Source organism: Athene cunicularia (genome assembly GCF_003259725.1).
Source record: "Athene cunicularia isolate RWA chromosome 1 unlocalized genomic scaffold, athCun1 chr1_part2, whole genome shotgun sequence".
Lineage (NCBI taxonomy): Eukaryota > Metazoa > Chordata > Aves > Strigiformes > Strigidae > Athene > Athene cunicularia.
In genome coordinates this window covers 43,593,278-43,617,482 of record NW_020799092.1, presented here as the reverse complement: position 1 = coordinate 43,617,482, position 24,205 = coordinate 43,593,278, and the positions used below count along the sequence as shown (strand labels likewise).

Sequence of the window (24,205 nt, the reverse complement as noted above, 5' to 3'; positions counted from 1 at the left end):
TATAAGAGCTAATTTTGATACTTCTCATAGTTCTGATCTAGCATGAGCATCAGACTCAGACCAGATCACTGGTGTCCCCCATGAGCACCACACTAGAGACAGATGGTTTTCTTAGACATTCTTGCCTGTTCTTCCAAAGACAGACGACTCGTTAGTGAGGTCTCCACTGTGGGTAACAATGACCATTCGATACATCCTGCCTTGCCGCAGGTTCTGGAATGAACACTGATGAAGGTGCTGCTCTCCTGAAATCCTGGCATGAAGGGACTTGTCTGGGTTGTATAGGAAGATGTCATATGAATCAAGTTCCCCTTGTGAGGTGGTCCAGCTGAAGGACAGTCGGTCAGTGGTGTTCTCTGTGACCTTCAGATTTGTGACAGCTGCTGGAACTGTAAAGAAGGATAAATGCAAGAGTAAATATCAAGGTGTTTAGCCACTAAGCTGAACCTTTAATAAAGTAACAACTCATGGCTGGAACACATTTCAATTAAGCCACAAGTAGCTAAGTAATGTCAACAGCAACTTTCAGAAGCAAGGGAAAAACATTCATGACATGCGACTGAGTCTCTCCAATACAAAGTTTTATGTCCCAGCAGGCCTGGTTCTCCACTCTGTGCGTACATGGAACCGTCCATCAGTTTCTACAAGGAGCTTTGAGTAAAGACTGCAAGACTTGGCTCTAAGTTTAGAGGTCTGTATTCACATCAAATCCTGCACTAAAAGCCCTGAGATTGTGAATTAAAAGCTTGATGACAATAAAGCATTTGGGTAGTTCCATAACAGATAGACTGAGGAAAGCACTCAGCACTTTAATATCCTTATTATGAACCATGGCCACATTATTATGCTAACAAATTTTAGATTCACATACCAAGCACATATCAGGAAGAATACTGCATAAATATCTGGAGCCTGCTCCAACTAGAATCTTTCCAGAATCAAGATATACAGATGATTCATATATTTAATGAGATCTGACTGAGGGAACTATAAATAAACCAAGATGTTCTAATTACCTGTTCGACCAACAGTTTCTGCTCGTTTACTGAAGAGTCCACCACTGACTGTCAAAACTTGTATTTTATACTTCTTGCCAGCTAATAAATCTTCAAATTTGTGCTGTTTGGCAGTAGCTGGCTCTGATTTGTTGCTCAGGATGATTCCTTGCTCGTTCAAGAGCAGAATGTCATACCTTTCAGCTACACCAGGAGCTTTCTGCCAGGTTACTAACAAGGAATGACTGCTGTAAGCATGATGGGCTAGTAATTCCTGGACAGAGGCTGGAACTGGAAGCAACAATTAAAGGCAGGACATTACCAGGTGAAATATGGACCATTCTATACACAACTGTGAATACAGTAATTACTAGAAAATATCTTTATACTTTCGCATGTTCAGCTGTGGGAAAAGGAATGTCTGTACATGTGTCTACCCAAGCAAATAATTCCTAGACATAAACACAATCAGATGAAGTTACAGAGCATCACGGAAATTTGAATTGAACATGGAGAAGCTATAGAGATATAAAAGTTATCATGAAAAGAGGGAGAAGGAGAGTCAGATGAACTGACTGAAACACTTAAGATACGTGAAAAAGAACTGAAAACTAAAGAAGTGGTAAACTGGTGCAAAATTGTGACACAGAATAGAAAATGTTAGCCAGCACCTGTTGCACAAAAGTCAAGGCCACAGCAAACATATGCAGGGGATTAAAAACAAGGTGTTCCACTGTTTCGTGTGTTCCAACATGCAGTATACTGTGGCAATACGTTGTCTAACAAGCCTTGACCATGCAATGGGCTCTGCTAGAACACAGTATTTGACTACATGAGGCCCTGCAGATATATGTGTTGGACTGGTACAGGCACAGGACTGGGGAGGGATAGAACTGCATTCACCCTATGAAGTCACACTTTAGACTGGGGACTTGAATTCTATACACATTCACCCAAGTAATGTTACTCACATGACAGATCTCACTGGTATTAACAGAGTCATGCCTAACTGTTTGCAAGAGTGAGGACTCATGCTCTTTGATATAAAAACTTCTCATGAGTCTGGGTGTTCCCATATCCAGTGGTACATTCATAAACATTATTAAATAAGGGTCAGCTTCTGGGAAGACATAATGTGACGTGCTCCTTGTCTCAAAAGAAACGTACTTGTTCTCCCAAAAGCTGCTAAGCTGTTGTGCAAGGTGCCACTGTTAGATTGCACCACCACCCGGTACTGCTCCCCAGCTTCCAACTTGTGAAACATGTGCTCAGAGACGTGTTTGGAGACACTCTGAGAATCAAGCTGATGGTTTTGTTGAAATATAGTCACTGTGTAGGAATCAACATCTCCACCTCCAGGAGTCCAGCTCACTTTCAGGCTGTTTGTCATCCCATTAGGTGACACATGAATGTTTCTGACCACACTTGGAACTGTAAAAAAAAAGGGAACACAAAGACACCTGCTCAGAAATTGCCTGATTGACTCAGACTTTTTAATTCCTACATTTTTATGGCCACAATAAATGATTCAAAGGACAAACAGCATTTACAGGTACAAGTAATTTCACTCATGGATAAACATAAGTAAAGCTGAAAACATTTATGTAGGATTGTGCCATTTTAGAAAAGAAATTCTGTGTGTTTACAGGAAAGTAAAGAAAACGTAGGTTAACAGAAGAAAGTTTCGATGTTCTTTTATCTGTACAACCTCCCTCTTCTCCAAATTATGTTTTAGAAACATTTCAGAAAATCAAAGCTCTTTATGTACACTTAGTTAGCTGTTTTGCAGTTATAATCTCACCCATTCATTTCAGGTGGGTAAACAGAGGCATAAAATAGCTTCAGTGATTTAGCTAGAGATAATGAGCAAACAACTGGCATGCATAGTAATAACAGAAACCCAAACACTGACATCTCAGTACCATTCCTATGCAACAAATCAGATTATCTGCCAACAATCAAATATTGGTATCAATGACATTTGTTTATTAAGCACAGATCAAGTTGGCTGAAGTACTAGTGTGATTTTTAATGACATCTGCTGTCTTTGTGCCAGTGTTATAGGAGGTCAAATAAGATTTTTTTGTGCTTCATTTTTTCCTCTAGTGAAGCCTCAACACATTTTAAATACAACATTATTTCTTACTTGTCAGGCCTTCTATGAAAGTAGCACGTTGTGCATCTCCACTGATGGTCAAGACAAGAATTTTGTATAGACGTCCTGGAGTCAGAGCTGTGAACCAATACTCCTCAATGGTGTTCCCAAGGAAAATGGGTGGGAAGATCTTCATATCATTGAAGAGGAGCTGAATCTCATATTTATCAACATCTCCCTCAGCCTTTGACCAAGTTACCTGCAGATCTTCTGTGCTCCTGTTACTAAGAATCAGTTCCTTCACTGACTCTGGCACTGAAGAGGTGAGAAGAAAGGTAGGAAACTTCTCAGTACTTATTACTAGATGACAGTAAAAAGATAACAGATCTGAATCCATGCTCCTGAGCTAAAACTTTTTCAATTTCCTAGGAAAAGCAGTAGACTGCACGTATTTGCAAGGGTTGCTGTTTGTAGTTTGCACCATATCTAGCACTGGAAGGACCCATTTCAGAACAGGGAATCCACAATCTACCATCAATAAATGAATAATACCAGACCCTGCAGGGAGTTTGCATAGCCAGTAAAAACTGAGTAAGATCTGTATGTACAACAACTGTGGTGCAAAGAGGCCTGAGCTAGTGGAGACCCGAGGCAATCCATCTATGCCATGCAGCACCACACTGTGCAGTTCCCAATCATTTTTTTTTGCTCAGGGCTACATTGGTGTTAATAAACTCTGTGTCTTAGCATGGCTCATTAGCTTACCTGTAGGGCTAGATGAGGACAGGCAGATTGCATCCAGACTGCTGCTGGCTCACAACTAGCCACCTTACCACTCTCACCCCATGATCTCCAACTCCAGTTCTTGGGGTAATTTCAGTAGAGTGAGGTCTAGCCTATCTTACTCCTTACACATTTCCATGACCACAAAAAACTGACTTGTACATTCTGGCATAGTTTAAAATATTAAGTTTATGTGGAAATCGGTGCAACTAGTTTTGTTTTCCATGTTTCAAGATTTGCTTTCCAAGTTCATGGCACAGGTCTCTTCTTTCACTTACTGTATGACTGTAACTTAAACATTGATCATAAACTAAATAATGCTTTCCATATTTGGAATGACACACATTTAAAGAGTCACACTCAACACTCCATGTTAAAATCATACCATATTTTTGAGACCAGGTATGGTAAATAGAAAAAAAATCCTGGAGTGTCTCAGGATGTTTCCTGGGTGTTTACTTACTTGTTCTGCCATAGATCCTTTCACTAGTTTCATATTTCCCACTCCGTGTACTGACTGTGACACTGTACTGCCTCCCTGGGACCAGATTAGTGAACACACATTCATTTTCATCCTTTGGGACACTTTTTGTTTGGATGAAATCATTGTTGTTCTTGATGATTACTTCATAATTATCAAAATATCCAGAGGCATGTAACCAGGACACCTTCAAGTAGTCACTTCTGGCTGAATTGCTGACAGTAAGTCCCTGAACACTTGAAGGGACTGCAAGAAAAAATACAATTAAAGATCTAGAAAGCAATAACTTCCTGAAGTAACAGTAGTTGCTGTAGTGGACTATATCTGTGGTAATTAGCAGGCTTTTCTGAGGAAGTTGCAAAAAGACCACAATGTGGATTTAAGCAATACCCTACTCTCTAAAATAGTAACTGCAGTTTACAGGCTGCTTTACGTCACATGACAATGGTTTGCCTTTCCAATTTTTGGTCTTTTGGAACCTGGTCAGTTTTGCTTATAGCAGTGAGTTCCACAGGTTCACACTAATCCTGAATTTGCTTCTCCTCATTTAAATGGCTGTCACTTGTATTTTCACTTACATCATGAGATGACTAGAATTGCACTAACGTGATATTTTTTGTCGTTTTAACACCACTTAATATCTTTATTTTATTCTATTGGTTTATCAAGTGTAAAGTCTCAGTCTTTTTAATCTTTGAGGAAATTTCTATCATTATTGCCACCCTTCTCTGAAATTTCTCTACTTCTGTTATAATCTCCTTGAACACTGCATGACCAAAATGACAGACGTGGATGTTACATAACTAAAACCAAGACATGGGTGTTACTCATTTATGTGACATTTTACTAGTATTTTAGTAGTTAGCCTATCCTATCCCTTTCTTTCAGTGTTTAAGTAACTTTTTGGGGACATGCTCTGCAGGATATACTTGACAAGCCAAGTAGAGGGGTTAAGGGCAGGAAAATGCATTTGAGCCAAAACGGATACATGATTTCTGCTCACTCACAAGGACTGACACATGACTTCTATTCATGCTGAAGTAATTTTTTATGATATAAAGCAGCAGTCGGGGCATTAAGAATAAAACTAAGTCTGTAAAGCTGTAACTTTATGGTTTGACCCTCCAACCCCTACTCACCCATCCCAGTTCGGTCAGATATTGAAAGCGCATTGATAACAGCTATACAAAGTGGTTATGGTGACTTGATTTGCTCAGAGGCTCTCTTTACCTGTTCGTTCCTGGCCAAAGGAATAATTTTCATACTTCCCACTCTTTGTGGTTATCATCACATTGTAAAGCGTCCCAGGAGTAAGGCTGCTGAAGGAGCATTCACTGAAGGATTTGGAAATGGTGAGAGTCTGAACAATCTGGTCATCGTGAGAGAGTGTTACCAAATAACTGTCCACATCTCCAGAAGCTGGCAGCCAAGAAACACTGAGGTAGTCACTGCGACCTGAGTTATTTACTGTTACTCCAGTCACACTGGAAGGAACTGTGCAACAAAAAGGAAAAAACAGAAGTGCTTTAACTAGCCAATTCCTATTGTTGTGAAAATGCCTGGAATGCCACCCTGCAAAATAAGCAGTCTGGGACTCCTGAGCAGTTCTGCACTGACTCCTACTCAGCAGCACTCATCTGCTTTTTTGAACACAGTAATGGAAACTGTCTTTGGTGGTACTATCCCAGCACTTCTAAAATCCCAAAAGATGAGTTATCCTCTCAAATTGACGTTCAACAGTAATAGCAGTAACTACTGAGGCTTATATGAAGTTGAGGCCCATGGCAGAATGTTTCATTTACAATGAGTTCTCTGACGCCTAGTGGCTAAAACATGAATGCAATTTGTTTCTCAAGCCAGCAAGGTGAGCTCAAAGGCTCCACATTGCCAGAACTACCACCACTCAGGTACAAAACTATCAGTTATTACAGGAGTAGACCTTAATCATAATGAACTGCCACACTTTCACTGGACTCTGAGGTACCAAACTGACTTACCTCTGTAGAGGGGCTGGGTATCAGCTGTCAAAAAAACTAGAAGATTTTGCAGAATATGTTTATGTACTTTGGGCCTTTTAGCGTTATTCTTCTCCAATTGTTTTTCTTTTTTTTAACCTGAAAATAGTTGTTTTCAAGGAGAACATTGAGGCAAATGCCTGGCCTTTGCCAAATTCACATAAAGGGTGAAACTGCACTGTGTTGTCAATTTTTCCCTCTATCTAAATATCTGAAGGACTGGTATTACATTTTATGAGTCATAAACTTACAGAATTTGATGCAATAGTAAATTTTGTCCTATGCAGTATAGAAGGGCCTCATAATGAGTAATTAACCCTGGTGGACATTCTTTAATGGATTGGAGAAAAAGAATGGGTTATAAGAGACTGAGACATAAATTCATCACACCACCTTTAGGCAGCTGATTTGTATACCTACGTAAGGAGCAATCGCCCTATGCTGTCATCTAGTCAATGGAATAAGAAAGTTCCTTCCAAGGAGTGATTCACCCACCATAGCTGTAATCACTCTCAGGGCATATTTTTGTCTTCACTACAGAGTGATCCTGCTGTACATTGTTCCTCTGGTAGGTAGAGCATTTAGCTCCCTAAAGCTATGTTAACATGAATCTGGACCCACAGTGTGCCTGGGGTCACAGACAGGAATTATATGGCTGAAACTCATGTATTTCTGAATTCTCAGTGCAGTGAGTGGCTTAATCACAAGACCATTCTCTTCGATAAATTCAGCTTTTAGGAACAGACAAAAGACATGCTGGAGTATTGTCCTTTTTTTTACCTGTCCTCCCCTCTGCAATTGTTTGCCTTGAAGATATCCCCCCACTGACAGTAGTGACAACAACTGAATAGAGTCCTCCAGGTTTCAGGGGGTAGAAGTGATATCTGTTGGTTTCACTGGGAACAGTCTCATTTTTAATGACAACATTCTCATAAATCAATAGCACTTGGTATGAGTCTACATCTCCCAGTGCTCTTGTCCAGTTGGTAAACAAGCTGTTGGTTGATCCCTGACTTGCCACAGTCAGAGCAGTCACTTGGGCTGGCACTGCAAAGGAAAGTGTCATAATGTTACTGAGGACAAACAAAATAAAACAAAACAAAATCCCCCAAATAACCCAAGATTAGTCACACTGAGGAAGTGCATCAAAAGAACATTCCAATTTGCAGCCAGACTCAACAGGACTAAAAATAATCTGTGGACTGCTTCCTGTCTGATGGGATGTGGTCTATGGGAAACTATCTAAGGCACAGAAAGGTCTTTCACACTTTAGCACAGCTTTTCTCAGTCAGACCAAAATGATTCAAGATCAGAGAACTGGAAGAGATGGCATTTTATAAATATCAGTAAACAAAAGCCATCAATTTGGGAAATCACTTGGGTTTTTTTATGAGTACTTCAAATACAGTCTGTGTCTTTCATTCTCCCTTTCGTTTCCTATGCACCATCTCTCATTCCTATTAAATGGCAAACTAGTTTGATGAATACCTCAGCCACAGCCATCTATACCTCAGAGAGGTGTCAGACCCTTTAATTTTGGGGGTAACTGAGGTGGATGGTTTTGGTTTTACTTTTTACATGAGAAGATCTGCAGGATACTAACTTGTCTAGCACCAAAAGATGAATTAATTGTTAAAGAAACATAACATTTATCTAAGTTCATGAACTTAGCCAGGCCAAAAAGGAAAAAGAAAGAACAAAAGGAATGTACTAGGTAACATGAATTTTACCCAAAATACTTTTTTTTTTTTTTTTAGACAATATTAGGTCAAACAAGGAAATACAGTTACTTCTAAGTATTTCTGCTTACATGATGAAGCACAACTGAAATAAAGAACATTAACTTTACAAAATGTGATTTCAAGTTTCATTTCTTGTTTTATATAAACGTTTTTGCACACACATTACTGGATTAGCAATCATTAACATGTTAGAAAATTGGGCACATAGCTGAAAAAAATATAATGTTGATAAAAAAACTAAATAAAAAATCCTACCTGTTTTACAATGCTGTCATAACATAGTAAGCTCCAACAAGACACTGAAGTGCCACATTTCTGTGCTAAAGTCACTTTTAGTGATACCTCAGGCTTCACTAGAAGCTGATGAATCTGGGATGCATGTATAGACCTATTTCTGTCATTTACAGCAATATTTTGCAAGCCTAGTAGGCTGTCCTATGGCAAAGAAGATTCAGAGGTTTGGAATGCATAGTAAGACCTACATTCAAATTCACTGACATTTGTTCTTTATCACTTTGAATGCAAAGTTGACACACTATCCCTGCCTGATGTGTTTTCAAGTATTGATTCATACTAGTGAAGTGGGACACTGTAACCTTTATGCCTGAATAGGTCTCCTAAAGGGGCAGAAGGAAATGAAATCCCAGCTATCTAATCACATAGTAGAGAAATGAAAGTTTAAGTCAAACTTTTCAGGCCTTGGAAGGAGTTACAACATTTAAGTAAGGACCACTATCAAGCCATAGGCATGGTTAGATTTATGTACTAGCAGCTTGTTTTTCTGGACCAGAGCAACATTTTAAGACTGCTTGCCCTGAAGAATGAGTAAGTCAAGCAGAGTAAAGCAACACATATGGTTTAAAGCTTGTACACGTGCACAAAATTAGCACCCTGCAGGGGGTGGGAGTGGGACCTTCTTTGTGTCACAGTCATCATCCTAAGTAACAGATACAGATACTGGAATCAGAAAAGCAGAGAGCGATTCAAAATACATTTTCAAGGTCGCATATGTTTTGTGTCTGTCAGCCTTGGAATGTTTCCTCTAAATCAACATTTTCCTGTGTGGTAGTGTTTTGGGTTCGTTGGTTGTTTTTTTTTTTTCCCAGATGATGAATGCTTTGAATCAAGGAAATGACCTTCCTGAAGATACCCAGTGAAAATTGTTCTTCTTATATGGAATCTTGTGCTAATGTAGACTGATCAGACATGACAGAATATTTCAGAAAACTGTTTTGCCAGGAATTACATATGCATTTCCAGAAAACCTTAAATAAATACTGCAGGATAACTGACAGAAATGAGAGACTCAGAAACATATTCTATTGAAGAAACAAATGTAGATTCAAGACTCTTGAGATTTAGACACTGAGTTCATTCAGTTGACTACAAGACAAATAAAGTTGTTAATGGTTAACAGAATTAAAGATTAAAATAGTTTGACAGGATGATACCTGTTCTTCCTTCCACTGAAGTCCAGTTGCTTAAAATCCCACTAATAGTAGTGATGGTAGCTGTGTATTTTCTTCCAGGTACCAAGTCAGTGAATGTGAATTCCTTAGCTTCTTTTGCAAGTCCTTTTTTTATGACAGCAAGATCCCTGTCTCCCAGTGAAACCACATATCTGTCCCATTCCGCAACAGGGGTCATCCACATGACACTAAGTGAAGATTCATTAGCATGCTTCACACGGAGCTGGAGAACAGGCTCTGGAGCTGTAAAAGTACACAAATATCACAATGAGAACAGGACTTTGTAGTGAATGCTCATGCCATATCTCAAGCTGCTGTAAGGAATTTGTTCTGTAAGGCTGAAATGTGACAGCAACAAAGTATTTATAATCAAGAGGAGATTCTTTACCTTCCTCTAGGAAGCCAGTGTTACAAATCTAGTATTTGTGCTACTCTTCCAGTAAAGGGCTGTAGCAGCAGACTTCAGCAATGCATTATGGCTGTAATCTAAGGTTTATACTTATGTCAGGATATATATTTTAGTATGAATGGAAATGCAGTGAAATCAGTGAGCTTCCTCTTGAACTGTCATGCTAGACAGGGTCATAAAACATTTGTACCATAAAACATATCTACACCAATTTAGCTGAAACAAACAAGGATGCAAAATATAAGGTCAGAGTGACATTGATTCTGCACTGGTTCATATCTCAGTCAACTTGGGAGACACTTCAATCTTATGGTGGCATAGAAGAAAATCTGACTAGTGAAATTCTCTGTGTGTATGTGCATGCACACAGAGGGCATCTGTTAACTAATGTAGTTTCCTCATCTGATTTTATCCCTGTTATGTTGAAATACAACTCACTTTCCAAGACTATGGGTTTATGTAAGAGAAAATTAATTCAGAATAGGGCCTAATACCTATGCTTCATAACAGATACATTATGTACCTGACCGTGGGTTGTGATATATAGTTGTGATATACCCTCTGCCTGGATTTTATTTATTGGACCTTGCTCTAATTGCTTAGCTGTGTCAATTAAAAGTAACACCATAAACTTAAATTATTTGTAATGTATATCAAAGTAAGCAAGATGAGAATGTGCCTTGCTCTGATCAAGCTGGCTAGAAGTTAGAGAAAGCTTCAGTTCTGTAGCTTTTACTGGTCTTGCCATTGAGCAAAATTAAAAAAATTAAGCTGTCAGGGAATGACAGGTAAGTGTGTACAGGAAAGGCGGGCATAAGGAAGGATGAGGATGAAGTAGGATGGCCCTATCTTATCTCACATTCTCCAGTGAGATAAGGCTCAGGCTTGAAGTGTTGCCTGATACTCCTCCTCCAAGTGTTCTTTTCCTCTGAACTGCACTTATTTTGCATTCATAGAGCAGAAACATTAACAATTATATTGCAATTATTTTTTATGTTTGAAGCAATCAGATGCGGCTTTGACTAATATGCTGCAAAAGAATTCCGTTCATGTCCCTGCAGCATATATGGATTTCCTTTGGAAAGGCTGACTTGAACAGACTAACTCCATTTTATTTCTGGAGCACAGGAACAAGAACTGGGATGTTATGGAACAGGCACACCGAGATACACCTCAGTCAGCTTTGGTTAATGGCACTGATATTCTTTATACAGGCTGGCAAGGAAACCAGTTTGCTACTGAAAGTGATGAACAATGCAGGAGGATCTATATTGCTCTCTTTAAGAACTATATAGGGCGCCTACAATCAGCTAAAATATATAACAGTGAAATGTTGTCTGATGCCTCAGTCATGACAGAATGGTGATATAATTACCCAAACTTTCACTAACAAAACACTTACTGCAAAAATAACCCTTAAAGTTTTCACAGGACTGGTAAAAATAATTATTTTTGTTGTTTACAAGGGAGCTCCTTTTTACTGTATTAAAAGTGAAATTCATCTGCAGATTCCCAAGTGCTTTTTCTGTCCACAGAGCCCAGATGAACATTTTTCATTTTCCCACTTCCTGGATGAGCACGCTGACCTGTTCTCCCCGTGCAGCTAGTCTTGCTCTGCAAATCGCCACTCTCCACGATGACGTCCACATTGTACTGCCTCCCTGGGATGAGGCCCACGTCGGGGATGAGGTATTCGGTGGTGTCCTTCTCGAGAGTGGTGTTGAGCACCAGGGCCGAGCTGTTCCACAGGAGCAGGCGGTACCTCTCCCAGTCTCCCGCAGGGGGCAGCCAGTTCACTCGCAGGGACCTCAGCCACCCACCACCACCGGCTTTCAGCTCAGAAACTTTCTGGGGAACTGAAATACAGAGATTGAGAGAGTAATTCTGAAGCGGGGTATTTCTGGTAAGACGTAACTGCACGCTGGCAAAACCTGTCTCGCGGCATAGCTATTGTAGAAGTACCTGGATCACAGAACCACAGAACCGTTCTGACCCTTGGGATCATTGAGTCCAACCATCAGCCCTACTCTACAAAGTTCTCCCCTACACCATATCCCCCAACATTTCATCTAAACGACCCTTAAACACATCCAGGGATGGAGGTATCTTGTTATAAAGGTTGGCATTCATTTTAAAGAATGAAAATTTTTACTCTTACCCACACAAACCACTCACTTTTTCACTGTTGGTTTCTGACATCAGAAATGGGGAACCTTTCTTAGGGTAGACAAAATCTCCCCCATGGACTTCTCAGATACATCTTGCAATTTTCAGTTAGCTTCCCCTTTTTGTCCTGGACTTAAGTTCACTTAGAAACGGTCTCAGCAGCAGAAATGCAAAATCTGATGGCTTCTTCCACAAAGGCCTTGTATGTCCTAGTCCCCCCCCAGCTGCAAGGCACCACAGTTCAAACTGGGGTCCCTTACAGCATCCACTTCATCCTGTCCTCCACTTCAAGGGTCCTGAATTTACATGCTCAACCTTCCTGCCCTACTGCTGCAGGTCACACTGGATCGCTGAAGCTTTTCTGATTTTCATAGAATAAATAAATATTAACTGTGCCAAGCAGAGATTGGAGGACAGACGCAGACTCATAGGTTAGGATACCTATAGCTTAGTGTTAAGATACTTGGAAATCAGCATTGCAGCCCTGAGACCGTCAGCAAGTAATAACTGTAAACTACAAGGCTGGAATCGTGCTCTCATGTTTTCTCTGGCTTAGTTAATATTTAATTGCTCAGTACCTAGCAAAGGATTGAGAGATTTCTACCAGCACCACAAAATACTCAGCCGTTTCGCTTCCCACAGGCATAGCTGGGTACCAAATCTAGATCTCCCACACGCCAGTGAGTGTGGGAGATGTGTTTCAATTGCTGAGTGAGTGCATAAAAGCACACAGTTTTTGTTAGGAAGCGTGGATGCACTTACATCATAACAAATAAAGTTCAGCCTTGTCAGTCTGGCTGGACATCATTACACCCTTATGGTACAAAGTTTCAGTCCCTGAGATGTCCATATTCCTCGTCACAACATTCCTCAGTAGGTTCTGCTGCTGTAGGCACCCTCTCAATACTCAGCGATGCAGATTATGTTCTTAGGTACCTGGCCCACTCTGCAAGTTACAGAGGGATCCTAGGAGTCTAACCCCTTCAGTATCTATAGACCTGACGGCCTGGATTTACAAATTTGTTTTTAGGCCACAAAGCTTCTGCTGAAGTGACTCTGTTTTCAAAGCTCTTGGTATCTATGGAAAAGGAAAGGAATTGCACAAGATCAGCATCCTTGGAAATGGGACTTCTAGATCCCCAGCTTTGAAAGTACTGGGTATAGGTGACAAATTTGGGTATCAGTGGTTTGAGTAAGGGCCTGAAGCTCTCCCTTCAGATAGGAATGGTAACTTAAAGGTCTTTAATGGTAGGCTTGACCAACAAAAAAGACATGCATGTAACCAGTCCAGCTTTTTACTTACTGGACATGAAAGGCTTTCAGGTCTCTTCCAGACTGCACTGAGACTGGGATAGCAGCTAAATATGTCAAGAACATGCCTTTCACATGAGATATTTAGCTGTAGAAGATAAATATTCTCTAAAATAAATACTCTGCTCTCTCTCACACACACACATCTTATATTTTCTGGCTCTGAGTCTACCAACAATTTATGTATATATTCTTCACCCACTTATATATTTTCTTCCTGTCTAAATTCTGCCTGGGCTAGGCTGATGTGGAGAACACGACAATACTTTGTGGCCAGTAATGCTGTGGGAGAATTATACCAAGACTTTTCAGGTTTAGAATTCATACAAGAGATACCTGAAAGAAAATTATATTTCTGAGAGAAGATAAACAAAACATAACCCAGCTCTACCCAGGCTGCCACATGACTTCCTTAATCCACACTGCTGGTAGTAAAGAAAGCTGAGACCTAATCTTTTCCTATTTGTAGATTTGTGTCTGGAGCAAGGAATAACATTAAATCTTGCAAAATTACTTAAAAATCCATTAACAATTTGATTATATGCATACTTCCCCATAATGTAACTCATTTTATGTACTATGCTGAGTTGAATTCAAGATAACAAAGTTGGTCAGAAGTGCAGTAGTGTGGAACAGTTTTGTAACAGACTCACCCAGCTCTAAGGTCCAAAATGCATTATTGTTTCCTTCTCCCAAACTATGCTGGAACTGCTTTTGGCTGCCAGATTAACTGTTGCCAGAGAGTCAGGAAGGGGTATTCCCGCAATAATACTGTGCTCTTTATCTTATTTTGCCTGGAATCCAAATCACTTTCTCTCCTACAGTGATTTTCTACAAGGCCAGTGTAGGCAAAATAGCATTGGTTACAATGTTCTTACTGAAACAGAAGACTTACATGTCCTGCCAGTTGCCATTCGATCAGTAAACAGATCACCACTGATTGTGCGGGCAGTAACCTGATAAAGGCGTCCTGGAGTTAGCTTGTCAAAGTGAGTCTCTGTGACCGGTGGCTGTAGAGTTTTGACTTCTTTAACTGATCCGAGATGAGACAAGGTGATATTATAGAAATTGAGGTTTCCTGAAGGTCTTCTCCACTTAACTTTTAAAGCATCTAAGCTGTCATCATTAGTCACTGTCAAATCTAAGACTTCAGCTGGGGCTAAAAAAAGAAAATAAGAAAGAGAATAAAATACTTCTACTATAGAACATATAAGACCTGCTACCGCCAAACTGTGATAGTTAAGTTTTGCTTTTGAATAGTTATATGAGATAGACTATGAATGACTGTGCCTTAACAGCGAAAGGACAAAGTCTGGTCACAGAGAAACTGAACCCAGGCCTGTTTGAGATACTCTGCTGCTGAGAGTGTCACCTCTTACAATGTCCACTCTTGTTTCACAGAATAGAGAATCTGTTAGCCATGTCAGTACTTACACCACTCATTTGGACTACAAAACAGACCAGGCATGTGCTCCTAAGAACAGAGATGCCTGCTTACATTTTGGGAAACACTGCAGCACCACTGAAGCTATGCCAGTGTAGAAGGGGTTGAAATCAGACCTTTTTATTCAAATGCTCCACCAAAAGAAGCCACCTCCAGTATCTTCACTTCTCAGGCTTGGGGCACACTAGATACTGAAAGGGAGGACCGTGCTGCAAGCTACATGGAGTGCTTTTATGTTCTCAGAAAACCTGTGAGATTTAAAATTTCTGCACTCCATAACAGCAAGAAATAAAAAATTTTGAAGAAATAAAATGAAACAAGAGTATAATCCCTAGAACAGCCAGTGCTAGGTGACAATAGCACTCATCTGTGTGCCCAAGACATCATAATATTGCTCACTTAATATTAAATTATGCTTACACAGTGAGATTTCTGTAGGAGAAACTGCACCTTATGTTTTCCAGAAATTAAGGAAAGCAAAGCCATGCCCAGTGTTTTAGCCATTGGAATCTAGTAGGATGTCATCTTATCTTTCTCTCTATGAACACAGAACTCTATCCTGAAAAATCTTCCTGAAAAAATATTCCTTTCTAAAACTCTGGCTCTGTGAATCAATACTTCTCTGTGGAAAAAAAACACAACAAACTTTCGATTTTAAAGTTCTTAACCTGCTGTATATTTTTTTCACTTCCTTTTTCAGAAGCGTAGCTACTTTGCAATCCAGAGAAAAAAAGTCACAGAAAATATTTTTTTGCAAAACTCACAAGCTCTACATCTCCCATTCAGCTAAGCAAGAATCATTGAGTTAAACCGTCTTCAGTACTGTGAAATAACAGACTACCAACTGCCTCAATTCACTGAAGTTCATACAGGAGTCATATGAACCTCTTTCACAGATATGAGGTGATACTAAGGCACTTGAGCTCAGATTGCTAATACCTAACTTTACATGTTTAATGGAGCTGCTGACATTAAGCAGTACAGCTAAGTTAGCTGCAGACACCCTACCAGCTAATTTAGCCACTAACTTTGGTGCAGTGCTAACTCAGGGAGTTAAATAAGCTTATGGTATCTCTAACTCCCTCTACAGCCTTTGGAAACACCTGCCAAGGGTAATTCAGTCACTGAAGTCTGGGAATATACACTTGGAACACGAATCATTTATTATTCTGAAATACGTACTGTAATATTATTAGATTACAGCCTTAGCTTCTTGTTCTGTTGTGATGAATTCTGAAATCATACCTGTCCTGACTGTTTGAAAACTGCTGCTCTCCAATCCTGCAGCCTGGGTTATGATAGTAAGGTTATACAGGTGGCCTGCTGTAAGTCCTGAAAAAGTGTAGGAGGTCAGAGGGTCTTCTTGGTCAATCTCATGAATGGGGACATGATTATCCAGTAACACCAGCCTGTAACGATCCACGTGCCCGGAGCCAGGAGACCATGAAGCATGGATAGTGTCTGTCTTGACAGTAACCTGAACATTTTTCACAGGGGATGGCACTGTTGGCATAAAAACCACATGTTTAAGGCCTAACGGTTTTCTCAACAATTTCAGCAATTTTGAACAGATTTACTTTCAAAATATGTTGAGTTTCTTTAGGAAACGAAACCCCAAATTTATGTCCAAATACACCATAACAACATGCCTCCAGTCTTAGCAAACAACTCTTTATGTTAGTCAGAGATTCATGTTTTGGTTATTTCTACTTATAATCAATAGATACTTACATATAGAGAGATACATATCTATCTTGCCAGGTAGAAGAATTATATATGTTAGTTTCAAAATGCAGAACTGCAAAATTCTGTAAGTGGTTTTATTTAGATTAACTAATATAAAAGAAGTCCTACCAGTAGATCCACTTATGTGAAGTTCTGGGGTACTCTTATTTCCAGCAACTGCACTGAGGACAATGTTGTATTTATTCCCAGGGATGAGACTGGAAAAAGTATTTTCTGGTTTTGAAATTCTTCCTGGTATGGAGACTTCTTGTATCTTTTTATTATCGCGATCAAGTAATACTAGGTTATACAAGTCCACCTTTCCTGAGGAAGGCTCCCACTGAACCTGCAAGCTTGTGAGTGTAGTTTTTTCCTTATTAACTTCAAAACGAGGTGGTGGTAAGGGATCTGTAGTTTTAAAAAAGCAGAAAACATAAACTAGTATTTCTTGCATTGGGATTGTCTGAAGTTTTACATAGCAGAACAAAAAACCTTTGAAAACTCTCCCTTTATCACCATGATGCTGCCAATGCTTTTCAAAAAGTCTTTTTCTTTCCATTTATAAACACTATATCATTGAATCTGTCTACAAGGCACTCCTGCAGAATTCAGAAATGTTATTTGTGCTTATGTGTATACACTCACACACACACACACACACACACACACACACAGAGAAAAACAGTTCCAGTTGTGGATGTATATAACAAGCTTGGAAATCTGATGATAGTAAAACTGTAACAACTTTAATAAGAAACAGCAAACATGAAAACCCAGCAAATTATACTGAATGCCTCAGTGTAATGTAGCTTTATAGATACAACGGTACCTGTGGCTTTCATTTCCTACCACTCATGCTAAACATTTTTATCACTAATGGGCATGAGCATTTATACAATTTTAAGGGCAACAATCTTTTGGTTTTAGTATTAACTTCTACCACTTCAAACAGATTCCAATAGTTTGCTTCTGTTCTGCTGTGCTATTGTTCGTATAAATTTAAAAAACCCCAAACAGCCCATTGGATAAACTTTTAGGTACTATATTTAATTGGGACTATTTCTCTGAGAAATTCTCAGCATTCATTACGTTGTTTATTAAGGAGCTCTCAGTAAAATCACCTGTAAAATACAATACATTTTAAAGGGACGGCAAACACTGACCAAAACAAAAGACTCTGGTTGCTTGTATTCTCCAGGTATATTTCATCTCTCACAAGACTTCATGCAAATCAAAAGAAATGCATGACATGTTGATGTACTAAGGTATTGACATTTATGTCTCCCAATAAGGTTAAGCAATTGAATATTAAAAAGGTATTGTAAAACAACCCAAAGCAGCAAAATCAAGCATTCACAAGTTGGGGAGATAAAGAATAAAGGTTTCCCAATAATTTAACAACTAGATTTGTCTTCCACACAAGTACACTCTGTGCTACTCTTGCCTAGCATCAGACAGGGAGTGTATGGTGCATCCACGCTGAGAACTGAGGTCTCCACAGGAACAGTGCCTGAAACACATAAGACTAAGACTGTTTTTCCAATGCAGTTATTGCTGCCTGGTTCCCTGAACAGGCAGACAAAAGCATGTGAAATCACATAATTAAAAACTTCATCATAAAGACTGAAAGGACAAAGTCAAACCTACCCCCACCCTACGAATACAGCAGTAGGAGTATCATGGGGTACTAGCCTTTAAAGCTGTTTTTTCTTCAAAGCCTGGATGGTGCAGAGGGTTTAATCGCTTCTTACAAAGCTCTGTTGAGAACATACTGGTGCTAGGTTTTGGTGGTATGCTCTATCAATCATCTATGTTAGGAATTTCAAGGGACTCTCCCTCCTTGGAGACATTCAAAAGCTGTCTGGACATGGTCCTAGGCAACCGGCTCTACATGGCCCTGCTTGAGCAGGGGGCTTCAACCAAATCACCTCCAGAGGTCCCTTCCAACTGCAATCAGTCTGAGACTCTGAAAAATACCATGTCCCTTTGAACCCAGGTCTCTGCTTAAATTCAGCTTCTTGCTTTGGACTACAGAGATACTAATGGTCTTCAGAAAGAAATTAACAAAATCAATAAATAAAAATAACTATATTTTTTCAGGCCAAACTAACTGCTTAAATCTGAAAAAAAACCCAAACAAAAAACACCCCCTCAAATCAAAGACCAAGCATATCAAACTTAACAGTTAAAACTTCATCCAGTCACAGCAACTGAAACAGGAGGTTTTAATGAAAAGTGTCAGGAAATCTTAACAATGGGCTTGACTACCAGCTCCACCTATAATATATACTAAGCCATTAAAGACTATTATGTTGGCAGAAGTGAATAGAGGGGGTATAATCTTGTTCCTTGAAGGCAATTGTTCTAATCAGAAAGGTCAAACTTTGGGAGTCAGAAATAAATTCCAGCACTATATATGGTCAGATGCACAGCCAGCTGTAAAAGTTTAAAGTTGACTGATATTAAGAGAACAGTCATGATAACTGTCAATAAGTTTAAGTCCCTCTCTGACAAAGTCAGGATAAGGTTGACTGCTCATTAGTCCTGCAACAGTCATCAACATTGTAAATCTGCATTATTTGCCAAATTCTACAAAATATGACATCTACATTTTCAGAAGTGCTTAAACTGTCCTGGGTAATCTGTCTTCTAAGGTGCATTAGCAATGAAAAGGGTTGCGTGCCTAGAAGGTGAAGTTCAGAAATTCAGACTTTATCTAATCTATCTGGTCCAGAAAACAAAACACTCAGTGCTTTGTACATCCGCTAGAACAAAGGAACAATGAGATTGGGAAGTGCCTGGGCTGAAAGAGCCCTGGATGGAAACAAACACTTAAAAAGCCATTTACATTGTTATACAAGTCTCTGCTGGCAACGATACAACCTGATATATCACAGAAATAAAATATTTTCACAAAGATATTTTTATACCATTTGATACTATATGAATTAATGTCTCTTGATCTACAAAGCAATCTTCCAGAAGACTTAATGTTGTTTGAATTACACTGCACCTCTGTTTTCACTTTTTGGTAAAAAAGTGTGTGCATAGCTGCTACAGATACATTTTATATAAATGACAGACACAGTTATGTCCAATCCCAATGACATGACTCCCAAATATAGCCTGTGAGCACAGAAACACCTCTGCCTTATGCAGAGGAAAAAAAAAAAAAAAAAAGAGATAAGAGCCCAGGACTGAGTAATGGGGAATTCCTCCCAGTCTCAGCCGTCTTCCTACCAAATTCTCAAATTTTTTTCCTAGTTCTCCCTATCATAAAACAGTAACCTACTCTTTTGAAGATTAAGTAAAGAGGCAGCTTGATTTCATTGTCCTTATCAAGTACAAATATCCATTTATTTGGGATGATATGCAACCTAGAAAATCTTTAAAACATGTTTATTTATCTTCTTCTTGTACTCTGCCATTTGAGATCATAACCATTACATGATAATGAATGAGAGGATTATACAGCCTATAGTCACAGCCATGTCACAGTAGCTGTTCCTACAGATGGCTAATAAATCAGATGTGTCCCAAATAATTTGAAATTTACAGGAGTGAACACATGATCAAGCCATGCTGCTGGCATTTACATAGTTACATACTACGAAAAATTACCAGTTTGCATCTTAGAAGGTAGAATTTTTAAAGTCTTTTCATTCAAGTATTTAGCAATTTTTATGATAAAAATTTATTTACCTGTTAGTTCTCTCAGTACAGGTGGCTTGGATTACACAGTAACATAGTATATCACTGCAATATTTCTGCAGAAAACAATGCTGAAAATGGCATTCATAAGCCTATTTTATAAGATATATTTGAAAGTTGGGGAATTGCCAAGTTGCTTCTCATGGGTCTCAAGACCAGTATTTCAAATCTGAATTTAAATTCAGAACTGAAATTCATAAATTTAACTGTAATTTAGATCTGCTTATATACTACTATTTTTCACTAGAATTTTAATTAAAGACCTAGTCATTCACTGAAAATACTAAAATACAGAGTTAAGATGGTGCATGGACATTTAAACAATAGAGAATTTTGAAAGTATTTTATCTGAAATCAAGAAAGATACATTCTTACCATCTTTTGTCATAGAGTGGCTCTCAGTCACAGAAGTAGTTTTACTGAGAATAAAGAAGATAACACAAAAGGACTGACAGGTGCATGTGTTGTCCCAACTTTACAATGTCAAGCATGCTGACTAGCTGTATGGTTTTATATGCTGTTTTATGTATTCATATGTTGTGTTTTTATGTATTCATAAAACACAACAAATGATAAATTAATATGTGAAATAAATATACTAGCACCTGTAATCCCAGGTTTTCAGTGGAAAATTTATCTGTAGCTTGGAGCTGATAAATGGTGTTATCAGCTTTTTCTTCATTTCCTATTCTATCGAAATAGCATAATGACCAACATTGTTTGTGTTTGCATGCCTGTGAATACCTGGCTTATATAGTGCATATGTGATTGCATTTTCCATCATTTTGGAGGACCTATTTTAGTTCTGCTCTAGAGGATTAAATACTTGCTGTTTTAAATTGATAACCCACATATCAAAATTTCTTGAGTAAAGAGACTCCACCTTAGTGGATTAGTGCGAATTATTGTACCAGTATTCCATACATTATTAGATTTCAGATACATGCATCTGCAAGTGAAATAGAAGCTGCTTCTCGACTCAGAGATTCACAAAAGGTCTGGTGTTACTTGAGAGTTGATGCAGTGTTGGTGAGCTGCGCACTCACTCTACTGGAATATCAAACTTGCAAACAACATAGACCTAACTCATTGTCATAACTGTGATTTTAAGGTGACATTAAATACTCGAAAGGCCACATTAAGTTAGGGGTTCAGTCCTCTCCAAGCCTATACATTACAACTGCAACTACAGTATGCATTATTAATCACTTTCACCTTAAGTACTTAGTCATAACAGATCACACTCAAAATTTAATAAAATGTGTTGGATCTTATGGGTCTAGCTACTCCACTGTTTTGTATAAGAAACATGATGAGAACTGAACTCATAACAGGAATGAGCACATTAAAATTTTAACAGGATTGAATATGAGCAAAAAGTTAATTTCTGAACTAGGTTTACAAATAAATCTGCAACTTCCTCTGTCTACATTTATAATATCAAGACAATACAGCTGGGATTCCTCTCACTTAACTTCAACTGTCTAAACTTCAAGTGCCTGGTTTAACATAGGTTCCTCCATTTATAGTCAGTGGAGAAAGATGGGCACCTCCAAAGAACACTTAGCCCATCTTTCTTAGACAAAAAGCTCAGGAAGGGAACCGCACTGAGTACCAAGGTTGGACATCATATTTTTTAGATGGTCCATGACAGCTCAGTTCCATTACCATTCAAATCAGTGGGAAAATTGTTTATAATATGGCCGAAAATATTGCTCATACTTTCATATTCACAGGATAGCTTCCAGGAACACATGCCTATGGACATTCAGGCTCAGCAGATCGTAAAACAAAACTACTGACATCAAGTTACAAAGGAACAGGTGAAAAAGAGCTTCCAGAAAACTGGTTTAAAATGCTGCCCCTAGTGGAAACGTAGAGAAGAATAATCCTCATTCTGCATTGAAATGCAGTGTATTGACAGTACAACATGGTTGTTGACAGGCATAACAAACCCTATATATTCTTTAGAAAAAAAAAATCGACAAATTTTGGAGCTAACTGTGTATTTTGAACACTATCAAGCAATGCAACTGATGTGATTGAATCAAGGGAAGCGAGTAACCATGGAGCAATCTGAGCAGCTGTCTTTGCAAGAAACCTCCAGGTTCCTCCATTCCTGTATTTCATGCTTTTGATTGATCTCTGCTATCCAAAGTCCAGACATAAGCCTCACTTCAACTATGGTCCACTAATTTGCAGTATTTCAAATTAAACTTAAATTGGTCTTTTCACTCTGATGTCAGCTACATAACAGTACTATCATCAGCAGTTGCTTCCAATTGCTTTTATCTTACAGTCTTGCAAAATCTATTTACTGATAAAAAAAGTCATAAAGTACATGTACAAGCTACTGTCTCAATGATTATGCATTAACCAAAAGACGATCTAAAGTGGTATCTTCTTCTCTCCTTATACGCAGGTGTTCAGTAACAGATCTCTACTATTCAGTAATGATGGTGACTTATACCTCACTCTGGTAATGGTTAACTTATTCTTTCAATTTTCAAATTACAAGTCATCAATATTAAAACCAGTTAGCATGATGCATGACTGATTTAAATCACTGTTTGCATAGAAACCATTACTCATTTTTAGTAAGTGACATGACTTGTGCTTGATGTTTAGCTATTGCACTAGCAGACTTGTCACTAGACTTATTTTTAACTTGAGTTCCCAAAGCAATTAATGGAGGGTATTTAGTGCATTTCTATTGTTAATGCACGGAAAAGATTCTGACTGTAAACGATGTCTCTAAACTGGTAACTGTTAAGTATTTGGCTGCTGTAATCTTCAATAATAATACTGCAACATACCCCTCTGAAACTAACTTTAGGAGCAAACCAGGGAGGCATTTAATGCTGGACCTCATTTAAGACATCTCTCTTTTGAGTCTTGTGTTACCACCATTAAGAGGCTGGACAATACTATATTTCATCATCTTTAAAAAGACACTAATACAGGTAGAAAGAGTCCAGTTCTGTCACTGCAGCCAGTGGCTCTATGTCATTCATTGCTTCACAGCCGAGTTGTCCACACACACACACACACAAACACATATGCTGAAAGGGGGCTTTCCTTGGGAGCGCTCTGACAAGTTGCTGGAACATTTTTACAGCCAGTCATGGATGTGACACACAGCTGTGCTCTGCACATACTCTACATCGTAACACCTCACTGGACTGGCTGTATTCAAGGAAAACATGCAAGCAAGAAGTTTCAGCCTTAATTTCTGACTTTTAGACTCTGGTTAGACAGATAAAAAGTACAGAAACAGGCTGAAATAGTAAGTTATTCTTGGCCAGGATCTACCTGCCGTGAAATAAGACTGTATTTTAAACACAGTAAATTAGCTGTCACCTGAGGAACGACGAATGCAATAGGTTTACATGAGCTCAAAGGATGTTATGGGCTACTACTTCTGAAAGCATTCTGCTGGACGGCAGCTTAAGGGAGGGAGCGGCTGAAATGTGCTCCCAGCACTAAGTGAATCTCCTCACAGCACCTTCTCCTTTCAAGCCTGATGGGTTAACTTTTGGCAGCAGTTATTTCTGGCAGCGAGGTAAAGCGAACTCGAGCGTGCAGCAAACACCGCAGGTTTACAGCGGCTCTAAGTGCATCGCCCTCCTCCCCTCACAGCCGGTCGAAGCACGGGGACGGGAAGGAAAACTCCGGCGTCCCTCCCCGCGCACCTTCCGCGCCCGGCGCCCGTACCTGTCCGCACGGAGATGTTGACAGCCTCCCCGTCGGCGAGCGGCTGGACGCGGAGGCGGTACCAGGTCCCGGCCTCCAGGCCCCGCAGGGTGCAGCCGTAGGAGCCGTTGCCCGTGGGGGCGGGCTGGCAGCCCAATTCCTTCTT

General features: G+C 39.3%; 1 protein-coding gene across 1 annotated transcript in view; it reads right to left on the bottom strand.

The window, feature by feature from the left end:
- PTPRB (protein tyrosine phosphatase, receptor type B) overlaps positions 1-24,205 on the bottom strand; it is a 63,938-nt gene that overhangs the window by 24,452 nt on the left and 15,281 nt on the right. Inside the window, exons 4-16 of the mRNA XM_026865140.1 lie at positions 24,061-24,202; positions 16,765-17,043; positions 16,156-16,413; positions 14,362-14,625; positions 11,576-11,845; positions 9,563-9,823; positions 7,150-7,416; positions 5,585-5,848; positions 4,337-4,600; positions 3,142-3,405; positions 2,163-2,426; positions 1,017-1,286; positions 126-389 (exon numbers count right to left, since the gene is read on the bottom strand). Of these exons, the coding sequence (XP_026720941.1) occupies positions 126-389; positions 1,017-1,286; positions 2,163-2,426; positions 3,142-3,405; positions 4,337-4,600; positions 5,585-5,848; positions 7,150-7,416; positions 9,563-9,823; positions 11,576-11,845; positions 14,362-14,625; positions 16,156-16,413; positions 16,765-17,043; positions 24,061-24,202 (3,331 nt within the window). The remainder of the gene's footprint in view (positions 1-125; positions 390-1,016; positions 1,287-2,162; positions 2,427-3,141; positions 3,406-4,336; positions 4,601-5,584; positions 5,849-7,149; positions 7,417-9,562; positions 9,824-11,575; positions 11,846-14,361; positions 14,626-16,155; positions 16,414-16,764; positions 17,044-24,060; positions 24,203-24,205) is intronic.